Genomic DNA, 15,425 nt, shown 5'->3' with positions numbered 1-15,425 from the left:
CCGGGGGAGGCCGCGGGCCCGCAGCTCTGGGACGGCCGCGGATCCCGCAGCGCCGCCCGCACGTGGCCCTTTGCCGCTTCCACTCCCGCCCGGCTCCCCCGCGGGCTCCGCCCGGGCCCGGCTGGGTCCGATCCTCGCGGAGCGTCGCGGCCGCGGGAGGGGAAAGGCTGGCGGGGGAAGCGGGCGCGCGGCTGCGGCTGCACGAGAACTTGTTTTATTTTTCCGGTCACCGGAGCGGTTCCGCTGCCCCGCGGGGGGCGGTGGGTGAGACGGCGCGGTGCCTCTGCCGGCGCCTGCCCGTTTTTATCGCATTTCTGTGTTTTTTAACGTCGAACCGAGGGATGCCGTGTGCCGCATTCCGACGGGATGAGTCACGCGTTGCCTCCGAGCCGGGATGCGCTGCCCGGCTTTGACGGCTCTCAGGTGGATGCTGCGGGAGCCGGCGGTGCTGGGCGCAGAGCGCTGGGCTGCGTGGCTGCTGCCCCACCAAACGCGGGGTATGCGGCGCTGCTTTTAGGGATGGGAGAGCGGTGAAAAATCCGAGATCTCCCACTGAGCGGAGTCTGGGCACCCTGCAGTTTACCGTCCTGCACTCAGCACCGCTGCCTGGGCTCCATAGCAGGGAGCTTTTCTAAGCCACCCTCTGAGCGTTCCCCGTCCAAAACCCATCCGAGCTGTCAGCCGGAATCCAGGAGGAAAACTCTGTAACCCCAGTGCAGTGTTAGAAAGCAGCACGCCTTTCTTCCTCGCCATGCAGACCAGGCGCCGTGACAAACAAGCAGCCTCTCAGAGTTCAGGTTCCGCATCTGAACAGCTAAGGCTGTCTGTGCACTGTATGGGCACACGTGTTCGCTCTTTTCCAAGGACTCTCGCATCCCTTTGGGCACGCTCAGTGCTGTGAAGGGTGGTCGAGTGCCCACCTCCTCCGTCCCCATTTTCCTGAGGCCCTTCGGTGGCTTTTTCCTTTCCCAAGCAATTCCCACTGCTTGCTAGGCCGCAGCGAGCAGCTTTTAGAGCAGGGTGCGTGGCACTGAGGAAGGTGTCCTTGCAGCTGGTGATAAAAGTGTTCTATTATGACTCCTGGGCTTCTTGTGAGGCAAAGCCATCGAGGCAAAAGATAAAAGTATTCTACGGTGCCCCTGGTGCAGAATTATTGAGGAAGGCAAGACTTTCACCCATGGAAGCTGAAACGAAGAGTTGTAGAGCCATGGTTGCTGGGTTCCCTTTGCTGAAGTAATAGGTTGGTTTTAAACGAATGCATCGATCCCTGTTGCTAAAAGATACCAGGCCATGAGAACCGCCTCCGCTGGCTTTGAGGTCGGTCCCTGGTGCGGGTCGAGCTGCTCAGCACCCCGTCCTGCTCCTCGCACAGACCGCGCTCAGCTTTCAGGGCTCCGTCTCCCTCCTTCACCTCCCTCCCATCCCTCTCTCTGCAGCCTCCTCTGGTCCAAGCCATCTTCAACCGCGATGTAGAGGAAGTGCGGTCGCTGCTGAATCAGAAGGAGAATATCAACGTACTGGTGAGTGCTGCCCAGCCTGCGGCTCAGGCCCCCACCCGGCTCCTGACGCGCTTCCCAGCAGCGCTGGGGGGCCATGGGCTGCTGGGGGGCTTGGGGTGGGCTCTGCAGGGAGCTCAGAGCTGGGGGCTCCAGTCGATTCAGGATTTTGCCGCTGTTAGCTGTGTTTCGTCCCTTGGCCTCCATTGTGTAAAATGGGGTGTGTGGAAGGACGGGGCTCCCATCCGTCCCTGGAGAGCTCTTCCTGAAGCCTCCTGTGGCGCAGAGCGTGACTGGGAGGCGGTGGGCTGAGGGGGGGGGCTCCCGTGGGGGCTCAGCTCTGCCACGCCGCCGCTTCACCTTTTACTTCTTTGGGATGCTGACCCAGAATGGCTTGACGAGAACCCAACCGTAAGGTTATTCCCAGTAGAGGGAGGAAGATTGGAGCTGGTCAGCAAAGCAGAGTGAGCCTGGTGGGTGCCGGAAGGTGCTGCTCCTCTCTGGGACGCCCCGTGGGTCCCCCCTTGGTGCACACCCCATTTCCTCCATTGGACCAGCGCCGGCTCAGCAGTCGCCACGCTCCCAGCCCGAGCGCTGAGCCACGAGCGCAGCAGTGTTCTGCTTCACCACCTTGCTGGGCTGCGGAGCTGGGCTCTGCGCCGCCCCTGTAGCACTGCCTGCTGCCTGTGGCAGAGCGTGGTGGCACGGTCTGCGTGTGAAGGGCTGAGGGCTTCTCCCTGTGCCTGCCTGGGTCAGGGACCGGGCAGCGCCTCGTCCTCGCTGTCAGTGTTGGGATTGTTTTGCAGGGCTCTCGTGCAGCTGCCGAGGGAATAAAACCGCGATTGTTGATGCGTAATTTCCTTCTGGCGTGCAGGTTTAGAGATGTTGTTGCTTGTTTGCTGACCTGCCAGCTGAGTTTCGCTTTCACATCCTCCTGCCTGGCCGTGCCAGCTCAGCGTGCTGCAAAAAATGAGACTGCCCCCATTTCCCAGTGCTTAGCTCTCTGAAAAACAATTACTTTTCCCCCCCAGCACAAAATGTGGGACTGGAAGCGAGTTGTGCTCTTCCAGCTTTCCCCTTGCTTGCTTCCCAGCTTTGGTACGTGGCACTTCCCCAGGAGCACCCGAGCTGAGTGCCTGGAGGCAGAGGCAGCGCAGGGCCCAGCCCTGAGCAAACAGAAGTGAAAGGTGTTTTTTCTTCAGCTAATCCAACCAAGGCTTGGAGAGGGGCTTCGCGAGCCTCGCTGGCCTCCAGCAGGCTGCAGGAGCTGCTTGTGGTTCCCGTGGGGGGAGGCGGCTCCTTTGGAGCAGCTTCCCACTGTGTGCCCTGAGCCACCTGCTGTGCTGCGCTGGGCAGGAGGGGCTGTGCTGAGCACTCCCCTGCTCTCAGAGCTGATGGCAGCTCCTTCCATCCCTGCTCAGGACCAAGAAAGACGAACACCTCTGCATGCTGCTGCCTACATAGGAGATGTTGCAATCCTCGAGCTCCTCATACTGTCAGGTAAGGGCTGGGGCTCAAGCGTTTTGCTCAGCACTGGGCTGCCTTGAGGGAGTCGTTCTGATCCCTTCTGCGCTGGGAGGTACAGAGCAGGAGGGGTTGGTCACCCTCCAAACTCCCCTGTGCTGGTAATTAAGCCAGTGGGATTGCAGCAGGGAAAGATTAGGAAACGTCGCTGTAATCCTAAGAGGTTTGTTCAGATGGCGAAGCAGCGTGGAGCTGAACTAACAGAGGAGGGCACCCAGCCAGGAGAGAGCTGCGTTCCGGGGCTCTGCTGCGGCTGTTTGGCTCGGGGGGGAGCTGGCAGAGCCTTAAGGGATGTGGCTTTTCCTGGGCTCTGTCCTCGCCTGAAGCTCAGCACAGCCCCCTTTTGCAGCAGGGCTGCTGCTTGTGCCTGCAGGAGCCCCGCGTGGCAGCAGCTGGGCACCTCTGTTCCTGAGCCTCTGCTCTCGTTCTTCCTCAGGTGCTAATGTCAATGCAAAGGACACTGTTTGGCTCACCCCGCTGCACCGCGCTGCGGCTTCTCGCAACGAGGTACGTGCTGCTGGGAGGAGGAGCGCTGCTCCTCTGCTGTCCTGCCTGCCTTTGGCTCGGATGGTTCTGTTGGAGTGGGGAGAGGGTGGCCTCGTAACGCAGATGCTTCAAATGAGAGCTGGGGAAGATCCTGTCTGCTCCCTGCCTCCTTCAGGAGCCAGCGCGTGTTTTCCCCACGCTGCCCTCCTGCCTTTTCCCCCTTCCCAAGGGCTTTGGTTAATCCAGCTTTATGTTCCTTTGACGGATAATGGGGCTCCCTCTCTCTTTTCGGAGCTGATTCCAGGAGATCTTATTGGAAAGGTTTCCTGACATTTGGCTTTCGTGGGCTTAACTTCATCCCGCTTAACTCCGTCCCGTTTTGAGTTACTTGAGAGCAAGGAACGTTGCTGCCGTGTTGGTTGGAGGCAGGGTTCAGCAGCTCTGAATCTGACACGCAGGGCAAGTTACCACACATCAGCTGGCCTTGTGGATTGTCTGATTGGCAGCAGGCAGGAGATGAAATGCGTGAGCGCAAAGCTCTGCCAGAGGCGTTTGCTGCGGGCTGGGAGCGTGTGGAAAGTCGCTGCATGTCCAGGAGGCAGGAGGTGCTGCCAGTGTGGGGCTGCAGCACACGGCTGCTGTCAGCAAAAAGGGAATCGCTGTGGAGTGCAGCTCGATGGGTTCCGCTCGTTGTCCTTCTGGTGCTCTGCACCTCCTTGGTCACAAACCAGCCCTCATTCTGTTACGTCCCGCGGCTCAGATGCGTTTCTCCCGTGCCAGTACCCCCATGCGGCTGCAGTTCACAGCTGTGCTCGGGTGGGATGAGCCTGTGGCTCCAGCAGGCTGAGTTGGAGCTCTCCTCTCCTCTGCTCCTGCCAGAAAGCACTTCACCTCCTCCTGAAGCACTCGGCAGACGTCAATGCCCGCGACAAGTATTGGCAAACGCCTCTGCACGTCGCCGCTGCCAACCGGGCCACCAAGTGTGTGGAGGCCATCATCCCCCTGCTCAGCACTGTCAATGTCGCCGACCGCACGGGCCGCACAGCGCTGCACCACGCCGTGCACAGCGGCCACCTCGAGGTGGGTGCACAGGGGTGCAGGCTCCTCGCCGCGTCCCCTCCCGCGTCTGGGCTGCTCCTGTGGCGCCGGGGGGGTGGGACGGCAGCCAGGCCCCTCACGCTGCTCTTCTCCACCCAGATGGTGAACCTGCTGTTAAACAAAGGGGCCAGCCTGAGTACTTGCGACAAGAAGGATCGCCAGCCCATCCACTGGGCGGCTTTTCTGGGTAGGTCCCCCAGAAGGCGTCACCCCGTGGGTTCGCCTCGCAGCGCGCTCTGTGCCCGTGGGCTCTCACCTCTCCTTCCCACAGGGCATTTGGAAGTTCTGAAGCTGCTGGTGGCCCGGGGAGCCGACGTGGCGTGCAAGGACAAGAAGGGCTACACCCTGCTGCACACGGCGGCGGCCAGCGGGCAGATCGAGGTTGTGCGTCACCTGCTGCGGCTGGGTGTGGAGGTGAGGCCGCAGCCGGGCCCTGGGAGCCGGGCAGCCTGGCAGCGTGGGCTGCTTTGTGGCTGCCCCTTTTTTCCCCCTTTTTTTTCCTTCTCAATCCCCGAATCCTCTGGGTTTGCTGCTCCCGCAGATCGACGAACCAAATTCCTTTGGTAACACTGCACTTCACATCGCCTGTTACATGGGCCAAGATGCCGTGGCCAATGAACTGGTTAATTACGGCGCCAACGTCAATCAGCCTAACGAGAAGGGCTTCACCCCTCTGCACTTTGCTGCTGTCTCCACCAACGGGGCCCTGTGCCTGGAGCTCCTCGTCAACAACGGGGCCGACGTCAACTTTCAGGTCTGGTGCCGAGGGGCTGAGCCCTGGGTGGGGATGCGGGGGTCCGCTGCCCCGGGGGGAGCTTGGGGTGGTGACAGGAGCCTGACGCAACCTCGCTTCTGCTCTCTGCAGAGTAAGGAAGGGAAGAGCCCCCTGCACATGGCTGCCATCCACGGGCGGTTCACGCGTTCGCAGATCCTCATTCAGAATGGTGAGTGGCTGCTGCCCATCCTGCTGCTGTGCTGCTCAGTGCCTCCCCCAGGGGGCTGAACGCGTCCCTTCCTGGGGGACAAGGGGAGATGTGATGCCCCAGGCTGGCAGGTGGGCTCCCAGCACAGACAGCAGCTTGCAGCTGTCCTGCATGATGCAGAATGGACTCGAGTTGTCAGCCGCGTCCTGAGATGGGACACAGCCACCAGAGCAGCCTGGCCCGTGTTCTTCGCTCCCGGCTCAGCCTGAGCCTCTTTCAGAGCAAGGCTGCTTCCTGGGATTAGAGTGCAGAGATCCGCTGGTAACGCTCGGCTTTCCCTTTCCAGGCAGTGAGATTGACTGTGCTGACAAATACGGCAATACCCCCCTCCACGTTGCTGCTAGATATGGCCACGAGCTGCTAATTAGTACTTTGATGACGAATGGTGCTGACACTGCAAGGTAAGGAAGATCTCTCCCTTCCCTGCCTCCTTGGGCTGGAGGATGCGAGGAGGGCCCGTGCTGAGCCCGTCCCCTCTCCTGCAGGCGTGGGATCCACGACATGTTCCCTCTGCACTTAGCTGTTCTCTTTGGATTTTCAGACTGTTGTCGTAAGCTACTTTCCTCAGGTGAGTGGCCGGGCTGCCCCTGCCTGCGGGGGATCCTCAGGCTGAGAGCTGCGCTGCCCTGACTCCCTGCCCTCTGCCCCGCAGGTCAGTTGTACAGCATCGTCTCCTCGCTGAGCAATGAGCACGTGCTGTCTGCAGGCTTTGATATCAACACACCTGACAACCTTGGGAGGACTTGCCTCCACGCTGCTGCTTCCGGAGGGTGAGCTGAGCGCTGCCTGCCGCTGGGCCCTGGGCAGGAGGTCAGGATGTGTGCTGAGGGCCAGGAGCGGATGGGGCGCCGTTGGGCCGTGTGGGGGTGTTGGTTCTGATGCATCCCAGCCTCTGCGCCCTGGGACTGTTGGCCTTTATTTAACATGGAGCTGCAGTGCTCGCTTGGCCGAGGTTGGGAAGGGTTCGCAGTGTGATGCCAGAAGAGCAGCAGGGCTCAGCTGGCCATGTGAACGCCTGGTGCCGTTTGGCCGTGCAGGGCGGCGCTGGCAGTGCAGGAGGCACGGGGGCGATGCTGCTGGAGGGCTTTGCACGAGCAGATCCAGCCGTGGCTGCAGCTGACGGGCTGTGCTGAGCTCCGCACAGCCAGGCTGTGTGGGTAGGAGTGCAGCTGCCTTGTCTGCAACTAGGAGGAGTCAGCATTGCTGCTGCGCTGCCTTCTCGTCTGTGTCTGACTCGTCTCCCCAACTCCTGTAGGAACGTTGAATGTCTTAATTTGCTGTTGAGCAGCGGTGCTGACTTGAGGAGGAGAGATAAATTCGGAAGGTAAGCGTGCTGTGGGCGTTGCAAAGGTGGTTCCTCTGCAGCAGCTGGGTTTGGGCTGGGCTTCTCCCAGGTCTGCGTGTGGTGTTTACAGCCTCCCAGCAGTAGTGTGGGGCTGAGCTGGGGTTTAGGAGGTGATGCCAGCTGAATCTGGGCAGGCTGATGGCTTGGGCTAGGTGTCAGAAGACAAAACACTGCCTCCAGGGAGGCTTTTGGATGTAGTGCCCTGCATACGCTGCTGCTTTAGCCCCACATCTCCCTGAGGAGTCTGGCTCTGGCTCTTTAAACAGAGCAGCTGCCCAAAAGTGAGGTGCAGCTCGGCAGCTGCGGTGGGCATCTCCCTGGGTCCTGCCGATGCCCCCAGGTTTCCCTGTGACAATCGGTGCTCCTCAGCCCTTTCTCCTTTCCCCTCCCCAGGACTCCACTGCACTACGCAGCTGCCAACGGCAGCTATCAGTGTACAGTGACGCTGGTCACTGCAGGAGCCAGTATTAATGAGGCTGACTGTAAAGGCTGCACCCCCTTACACTATGCTGCTGCTTCGGACACGTACAGGAGGTGAGCGTGTGCCCTGAGCGGGGGGGTGCTCTGCTGTGCCCTGGCCGCCTCCCCAAGCCGTGCCTTGTGAGGAGGGGGGAGGGGGATGGTCAGCAAACTGATGGCAGCTTCTGACCCTTCAGAGCAGAGACTCATTCAGGAAACAGCCATGACACTGATGAGGAGCCACTGAAGGAGTCCAGGATGAAGGAGGCATTCTTGTGAGTCCGTGCAGCCCCATCTGGACACTGGTTGTTGTTCACCCCTTCCCAGGGCAATACTTCACTCCTGCTTGCGCTGAGCTGAGCTGCAATGAGGAAACACCTGCTGGTTTGGTTCTTGAGCAAACCTTGGCCATCGCCCCAGCCCTGATCCCCAGGGCGTCTGCATGCGCTCTGTGTCCAGCAGGGTTTCATACAGCATCTGCTCTCAGATCGAGCAGGAAGTCCCTTCCTGGTCATGCTTCTCTACTCTCACTGTTTTCCTGATCTCCCTTTCTCTCCCTTACTGCAGTTGTTTAGAGTTCTTGCTGGATAATGGTGCTGACCCATCCCTCCGGGACAAGCAGGGATACACAGCTGTCCACTATGCAGCTGCGTATGGCAACAGGCAGAACCTTGAACTGGTGAGTAAAGCAAAGCCTTGTGTGCTGCGGGGGGTGGGGGAGGCCCCCACGAGGACCTCTGGAGCCTTGCAGCGTCCAGTTGTGTGCATTGGAAGCACTGCAGTGCTGTTTGTTCAGGAGGAAGGGAAGTGGGTTTGATTAAATTCGGGGGATTCGGGGATTCTCAGCAGCCATTGTGCTGATGGTAGCACAGAGTAAGAACTCGGGCCTTGGTGAGGTTAAGGAAGGTTCTCTGCTGTAGTTCAGATCATTCCAGGGCAGATGAGTTGGTTCTGTTTTTGCCTTGCAGCCTGCTGGTAGATAGGGTGTGGGTTGAAGCCTCCACGGTGGCGTGTTTTCAGGGGGCCCTTACTGTTTGTGTTTTGGCTGTCGCAGCTCCTGGAAATGTCTTTTAACTGCCTGGAGGATGTGGAAAGCACCATTCCAGTCAGCCCTTTGCACTTAGCTGTGAGTACGGCTGGCCCAGCCCCAGGGTGGCAGAGGGCACTTGGCTCTGAGCTGGGGTTTGCTGTGCCCTAGAGAGCTGCAGCAGCTCCATTTTGTCCAAAGAGCTGCGTGGGGCAAAGAGGGGGGGGGGGCAGCAGCCCGGGGCTCGAGGTCCCTTTGATTTGCACTTGGGGCTCCTTGCTCTTTCTGTTTCACGGCCGCCTCAGCTGCATGTGGGCAGAGCGGGGTGGGAGCGCAACAGGGGGCAGCAGAACCGTCCCAGGGTTGGATCTGCAGGCCGCAGCCTCTCTGGACGCTGCGGTGACGTCGCCCGCTCTGTCCTCAGGCCTATAATGGTCACTGTGAAGCCCTGAAGACACTTGCAGAAACCCTCGTGAACCTGGACGTGCGGGACCACAAGGGGCGGACAGCCCTGTACCTCGCCACGGAGAGAGGCTCCACCGAGTGCGTGGAGGTGCTCACCAGCCACGGCGCCTCCGCCCTGGTGAAGGAGAGGAAGAGGAAGTGGACCCCTCTCCACGCTGCAGGTAATGAGGCTGGGGGCTGCGAGGGAGCCGGGGATCTCCTTTAGCCGTTCCCCAGCTGCTCATCGGGGAAGGGGAGACGGCTGGGGCTTAGGGCCGGCATGGGGCAGGCGCTGCACCTGTGGAGAAGCTGAGGGCCCGGTTGCCCGGCAGCAAGCTGGGAGAGGACACCAGCGGCTTCTGCACACACGTGTTTCCAGCTCAGCCTGTGCGTGTGCTGTTGGCCCTGTAGCCTAGCAACCCTGTAATGAGTTTGCTCAGCCACGTGTGCCCGGCTGCTGAGCACGAGTCTGCACCTTTGGCTGTGGTGGCAGCTGGAAGGAGGGACTCGTTGGTGCGGGTTTGTGACGCCTTTCCTCTGCTGTCTGCAGCTGCCAACGGGAACACTGATTCCCTGCACCTCCTGATAGACAGCGGGGAGCGGGCAGACATCACCGATGTCATGGACATCCACGGCCAGTGAGTTTGCCTGCGCCTTTCTCTGGGGCTGCGTCTCAGGGTGGTGGTCAGGCCTGGGGGCAGCGCCTGAGCGCAGCGCGGTGCCAAGCCCCCTCCTCCCCACAGAACCCCACTGATGCTGGCGATCATGAACGGCCACGTCGACTGCGTCCACCTCCTCCTGGAGAAGGGATCCACAGCTGACGCAGCCGACAAGAGAGGAAGGACCGCCCTGCATCGGGGGGTGAGTGCATCTCTGGGGCGCCTGGAGCCCTGCAGCTTCTGCTCTGATGCCTCCTGCGTGGGGCTGCTCGGAGGACAAGCGAGGGGCTCCTGTTGCCACAGGAGTCCTCAGTGAAGTAGCCCGATTCCTCTGACCTCGTCCTCTCTTCTGGCACAGGCTGTAACGGGCTGCGAGGACTGCCTGGCTGCTCTGCTGGACCACGATGCCTTCGTTCTGTGTCGGGATTTCAAAGGCCGGACCCCGATCCACTTTGCATCGGCGTGTGGGCACTTAGAAATCCTGAGGACCTTGCTGCAGGCAGCCCTCTCTACTGACCCCCTGGACTCTGTGGTGGACTACAGCGGTTACTCACCAATGCACTGGGCTTCGTACAGCGGTGAGAGCCGGGGCTGGGCGCCATCCCACCTCTGCTCTGGCTGGGTGCTGACTGCCTTATGTCTCTCTCCCCTCACAGGGCATGAAGATTGTCTTGAATTGTTACTTGAACACAATCCGTTTGCATACTTAGAAGGAAACCCCTTTACTCCATTGCACTGTGCAGTGTAAGTGGTGTCGGGGCTGCCCTGGGTTCTCACCAGGTGACGTGGGAGAGGGGTGCAGGGCCAGAGCAGGCTGGAGCCTGCAGATGGAGCTCCAAAGCTGTCCTGCTTGCCAAGGGCTTCTCTCCGGGTGGCAGTAACAGCTCAGGGTTACACAGCCCTTTTGTCCCAGCTCCCCTCCGGCAGAGAGGTGGCTGCCAGACCGTGGGAGGGCCTCTAGGAGCTGCAGGGCATCTGTCTGTTGGCTGTGTGCAGCGCAGCCAGGGCTGGCATGCAGGAGGTCCACGTGCCAGCTTGGTGGGGCTGCCGAGGTGAGAGGGTCAGCCCCTGGAAAGCTGACAGCAGAGGGATGAGCAAAGCAGTTCTGTGACATGGTGTTGTGCCTCCTTGGCTGCCGTCAAAAAAGAGAAAGGGTGTTTTACTCTGAGCAACTCCAGACCAGCTGCCGATGGCTCTCGAGCCTCGGGAGCCCGCTCCTCATTGCAATTGCAGCCATGCTAATGCTGCTGAGTCTTGTTCTAACTTTCCTTCTTGTCCCCACTGCAGAATTAACAACCAGGACAGCACTGCTGAAATGCTGGTGGAAGCATTAGGTGCCAAGATTGTTAATAGCAGAGATGCCAAAGGAAGGTGAGCGCAGGTGTTGCTCTCTGTGGTGCTGCTGAGTGGTGGCTGTGACTCCTGCAGCTCTTCTTGCTGGTTCCCACCAGGAGAGTGGCAGCAGCGCTACCTGACCTGTCTTAGAAGCCTGTTGGGGTGGCTGTGGGAGGGAATGGCTGCACGCAGTGCAGAAAAGCAATTCTGCTGCTTCTGCGTCTCCCCTGTCCTGAAATCGTGGAATCGTGGAATGGTTTGGGTTGGAAGAGGGGCCGTTAAGATGGTTGAGTTCCAGCTCTGATGTCCCCAGGCGTGTCTCCAGGCCCAGGCAGTCTTGCTGCGGTGCTTTCTGTGCCCTTCTCTTTACCTGAGCTCTCCTCTTCCCAGGACACCCCTTCACGCTGCTGCCTTTGCAGACAACATCCATGGTTTACAGCTGCTTCTGCGCCACCAAGCCGAGGTGGACACGACTGACAAGCTGGGGAGGACTCCCCTCATGATGGCCTCTGAGAACGGGCACACCGCAGCCGTTGGTACGTGAGCAGCAGCCGCCCCTTCCCCAGGCACAGCTGGTCGGCAGGGGGCTGCCACCACGCCGTCTGTGTCCTGCGGCAGCCTGGGACTCCCTGGGGGCACGGAGGCGTTCGCTGCTCGGGGGCTGCAGTGCTTTCAGCTTCTCTTGGGGCTGTCGGCCCCACCGACGCAGCTGCTTTCCCCAGCATGGGCTGCGAGGCCCCTCTGCCTCCTCTGGGGTCCTTTGGAGCCAGGCTGTGCCTCTGCTGCCCCTCAGCGTGTGGCTGCTGCTCCCGCTGCCGTGGTCTGAGCTTCGCTTTCTCGTGACAGCTGTCCCTCCTCATTTCAGAGTTCCTGATGTACCAAGCAAAAGCAAATATAACTGTGCTGGATGTCAACAAGAACACAGCTCTTCACCTGGCCTGCAGCAAGGTAGGGAGCCGGAGCCCAGGGGCACTGCAGGGAAGGGAGTGTAGGAAACATCAGCTCTCTTTGCAGACCCTTCTGGAGTGGTGAGCCATTCCATAAGGATGTGTTTGGGGGTGTCTCTGAATCCCAGGGAATTGCTTTGAGCTTTGGCAGCACCCAGCTCCCGTCTTGCTGCCTGTGTGCTACAAGCAGTTCATTCTCCTTTACAGGGTCATGAAAAGTGTGCCTTGTTGATCCTGGGGGAAACCCAAGACCTTGGCCTTATCAATGCAAGTAACAGTGCTCTGCAGATGTGAGTATTTGGACAGCTGGCACCGCGAGGTGGGGGGTGGAAATCAGGGCTTTCCGGGGGGGTGGTGAGGCCTGGGTGAGAGGAGAGAGAGAAAAGAGGATGGCGGAAGGCGGTGCACACGTTTGGTGCGCGCCGTGAGCATCAGCCCCGATGCCTGCGCTGATTCCAACACGTGCAATGCTGGGGGAGGGCAGCCCTGCCACCCCAGGGCCCTGTGGCTGCATTGCCTGCCCCTGAGCGCTGCCTCCCCTCCGCAGGCCGCTCCACATCGCTGCACGGAACGGGCTGGCCGCCGTTGTCCAGGCCCTGCTCAGCAGAGGTGCCACCGTGCTGGCTGTGGATGAAGAAGGTGCGTGTTGCTCAGGGCCGCGCGGGGCTCCGGGGCGGCGCGGGGAGGCGGTGGGCTGGGATTTCCCACTTCTGCGTCTGAGCTGCGTGCGCTCGGTCAGCGTGACGATGCTGACCCCCTGCCGCCCCTGCGGAGGCATTCCCTGTCCCGGGGGCTTTCAGACATGTGTGTCTTAACCTCATGCATCGTCTGGGCTTTTTATCTCGTGTGTCTCCTGGGCTCGCTTGCCCAGGTGCCAGCCTGAGCCGCTGATAAGCCGGTGACTCGCTTGCAAGTTGGCAGAAGCTGGCTGCTGCCACCAGAAGCTGTTCATCCCAGCAGTTTTTGCTCTGCTGGAACACCTTCAGGTTGTGAAAAATACCAGTAGTGCTGCCCCGCTGCCAGGGCTCTGAGGCTTTGTAGCTCACCTCCCGCTGATCCCAGCACGCTTCAAAGCAGGGCAGGGACCGCTGGTGGCCAGGAGCAGGGTCCTTTGAGATAGGACGGGATGAAAGCTGCCCCTTGCCGGGCGCAGGGTGACGCGGAGCCGGAAGGCGAGAGACTTTCCCTGCCCCTTCCTCCCTTTGGCCGTGCCGGGGGTCCTGGCAGCAGCCCCTTCACCTCCGGCTCTGTCCCAGGTCACACCCCAGCCTTGGCGTGCGCCCCCAACAAGGACGTTGCCGACTGCCTGGCACTTATCCTCTCCACCATGAAGCCTTTCCCACCTAAAGACGCCATCAGCTCTTTCAGCTTCAACCTCCTCAAGAACTGCGGCATCGCAGCCAAAACCGCGGCCTGCGGGGCGCTGCCCAACGGCAGCTCCTGCCCCTACGGCAAGGACCGGCACGGCGCCATCGGCTTGGACGGCTGTTACTCGGAGTAGCTTAAACTATGGGTGACCTAATATCTTATTATATTTATTTAGAAATTCTATAAATATAGGGCACTTTAAAGGAGAACAAGACTGGGCGGGCCTTCTAGCGCGGCCGCGCACACCAAGAGTTCAACGCTTCTTCTTGCTGAGCGGCGGCGCGCTGCTGCTGGAGCAGGGCTGCCCTGAGCCCCCTTGTGTGGCACCCAGCACCTCCTGGGCTGCGCGGCCACAGAACCCAAACGAGAAAAACTCAATTAGAAACAAAACCAAGCGGCTGATGGGGACCATCTGACCCCGGGGCTGCTGGTGGGAAGAGAATTTGGCTCCCGCTTTTGGGGCGGATCGAATCGGTTCCACTGGGACGGGGAAGCCTGAACTCTTGGTGTGCTTTGGGGCCGGGTGCCGTGCAGCCGCTGGGGCGGGCGCTCGCTCCTGGCCAGGTGCCGCTGTAACGCTCCTCCCTGAGTCGCTTTTCTCTCGTGCTCATCCTCCGATTCCAATACAGACACTTGAATCGAGATCTACTGTACCTGGGACACTAAAACACCCTTTTGGCAGCTGTCATTTTTATGCAAAAGCGGGCGCTGCTGCCCGACGCCGCGGTCTGCGGGCGCTGCTGGAACCTCGCTCCCCACGCCAGGCACTTTAGGGATTCTGTTGGTTTTCCGTTTCTGGTTTGTTTTTGGTTTTGTTTTTTCCTCTTGACAAGATGTCGGATCCTAAGAGAGTTTTTGTTCTCCGTGTCGCGTGGCTGCTGCCGTGCCAGAGTCAGTGTTGCTTTTTGTTAGAAAAAAGGTTATTTATAAAGAAACAAGCATTTACCTTGAAAAAACCAACAAAAATCCAAAAAAAGTCTGAAACCTTCAGCCTTTAAATAAGGAAGAAAATGCACTTCAGCGTCCTTATTCACACCCCCGATAGGTCTGTATTTATTTTTCTACCGCAGCTCGCAGGTTTTAGTGGCTCGCGCCTTTGTCAGATCATTGGCTTTTTTTGTTGTGTCGGGTTTTCTTTTCTGATCTCAGAGATCGTATTTATAAGGCAGGTTTGAAGCATTCGAGAAACGTTGCACTGCTGGGTTTTTTTGTTCCGTTTTGTTTTTTTCTTTCCGAATTACTGTAACAGCAGCAGGCGCAGAGCCGGCGCCCCGTGCTCCGCATGGCGAGGCTGCGATGCCAAAGAGCGGGGAGCCAAGGGGGGGGGCTGCGGGGGGCGGCCTGCGGTCCATGCTGCTGCTGGCTTTGGCTCTGGCCTGGGCTGGGGGCACCTGGGGGCGAGAGCAGGGCTGGGAGCCACAGCTTGGTGCTGCTGCGTCCTGCCTGCGCTCTGCTCATGGCTGTTGCGGCTGCTTTGGTTCCTGTCGTGGCACATTCGCAGCTACGGCAGCTCGTGGCATGGTTTGGCTCCTGCTTGCATCCTGTTCTTGGTGCGCTCAGGGCTCTCTTGCAGCCCGCTTGTTCCTGCTGGTGGCCTCCCATGTCGGCTCATGGCTGTTTGTGGCCTGCTTGGATTCTGCTCGTGTCGGATTCGGGGCTGCTCGCATCCCGCTCACAGCTGGCTGTGCTCTGCTCCTGTCCCGCTCACGTCCTGCTCTCAGCCGCTTTCTGGCCGCTCGGCTCCCGCTCCTCCCAGCCACCCCTCCGTGTCCTGCGCTGCCTCCCGGTTCTGCACAGCACAGGAAGGCAGGCGTTTCTGTAACCAAATCGGCGTCGTTCCCCGCTGCTGCTGGAGCCGCTCCGTGGCGCTGGCGCAGGCCGGCCCTGGGCAGCGCAGGCGGCGCCCGTCGCGCTGCGGCTCTCTTTTACCAAAGCCCTCAGAACCAAAGGGGAGCAGCGGCCGCCGGCTGCGAGCGCTTTGTGTCCCAGGAGCTCTGCGGCTCGGTGCCCGCTGCTCCCCGGCGGTGCTGCTCGGCTCCCTGCCCCCCCCCCCCCCCCCGGGCTCCCCGCTCACCCCCTCCTCCCGCTGGCCTTCCTGCGCCGAATACCTCATGGGGAACCAGAGCTCACGAAACTTGAATCGAAAGGTCCTTTCTGAAGATCCTTTTCAGTATTCTGCAGAGGAGAACTGGAAAAAAAAAAAAGAGATTTGTTTACATGGCTGCCGCGTCCCTCATCTCCCGGCTCCTTTCCC

At 60.2% G+C, this 15,425-nt stretch overlaps 1 protein-coding gene across 2 annotated transcripts; it reads left to right on the top strand.

The window, feature by feature from the left end:
• Positions 1-1,414: 1,414 nt before the first annotated feature.
• Positions 1,415-14,223, top strand: ANKRD52 (ankyrin repeat domain 52). 2 transcript variants are annotated; one of them, XM_042894255.1, is made up of 27 exons: positions 1,415-1,520; positions 2,918-2,996; positions 3,457-3,527; positions 4,386-4,586; positions 4,704-4,791; positions 4,876-5,018; positions 5,146-5,358; positions 5,470-5,548; positions 5,874-5,988; positions 6,073-6,155; positions 6,240-6,357; positions 6,843-6,911; positions 7,326-7,466; positions 7,589-7,666; positions 7,959-8,070; positions 8,446-8,517; positions 8,843-9,044; positions 9,413-9,500; positions 9,606-9,723; positions 9,880-10,099; positions 10,178-10,265; positions 10,809-10,892; positions 11,247-11,392; positions 11,722-11,804; positions 12,011-12,093; positions 12,351-12,442; positions 13,060-14,223. In XM_042894255.1, exons 5-27 carry the CDS (start codon positions 4,704-4,706, stop codon positions 13,302-13,304), a joined length of 2,760 nt encoding a protein of 919 aa, XP_042750189.1. In that variant the 5' UTR covers positions 1,415-1,520; positions 2,918-2,996; positions 3,457-3,527; positions 4,386-4,586; the 3' UTR covers positions 13,305-14,223. The 2 variants fall into 2 exon arrangements, with proteins under 2 accessions (XP_042750189.1, XP_042750191.1); XM_042894257.1 differs by lacking the exons at positions 1,415-1,520; positions 2,918-2,996; positions 3,457-3,527 and adding an exon at positions 4,054-4,167.
• Positions 14,224-15,425: the final 1,202 nt, after the last annotated feature.

The sequence above is a fragment of the Lagopus leucura genome, unplaced genomic scaffold (genome assembly GCF_019238085.1).
Source record: "Lagopus leucura isolate 7727_CA_CO unplaced genomic scaffold, USGS_WTPT01 35447-1_obj-0_obj, whole genome shotgun sequence".
Lineage (NCBI taxonomy): Eukaryota > Metazoa > Chordata > Aves > Galliformes > Phasianidae > Lagopus > Lagopus leucura.
Note: the sequence above shows the minus strand (reverse complement) of the source record. Positions and strands in the feature narration are given on the sequence as shown.

Bases quoted from the DNA above. Each gene is read 5' to 3' on its own strand.
- ANKRD52 (XM_042894255.1), top strand. From the start codon at position 4,704: ATGGTGAACCTGCTGTTAAACAAAGGGGCCAGCCTGAGTACTTGCGAC. The intron at 8,071-8,445 runs GTGAGTAAAGCA...TGGCTGTCGCAG, and splicing joins ACAGGCAGAACCTTGAACTG to CTCCTGGAAATGTCTTTTAA. The intron at 11,805-12,010 runs GTAGGGAGCCGG...TCTCCTTTACAG, and splicing joins TTCACCTGGCCTGCAGCAAG to GGTCATGAAAAGTGTGCCTT.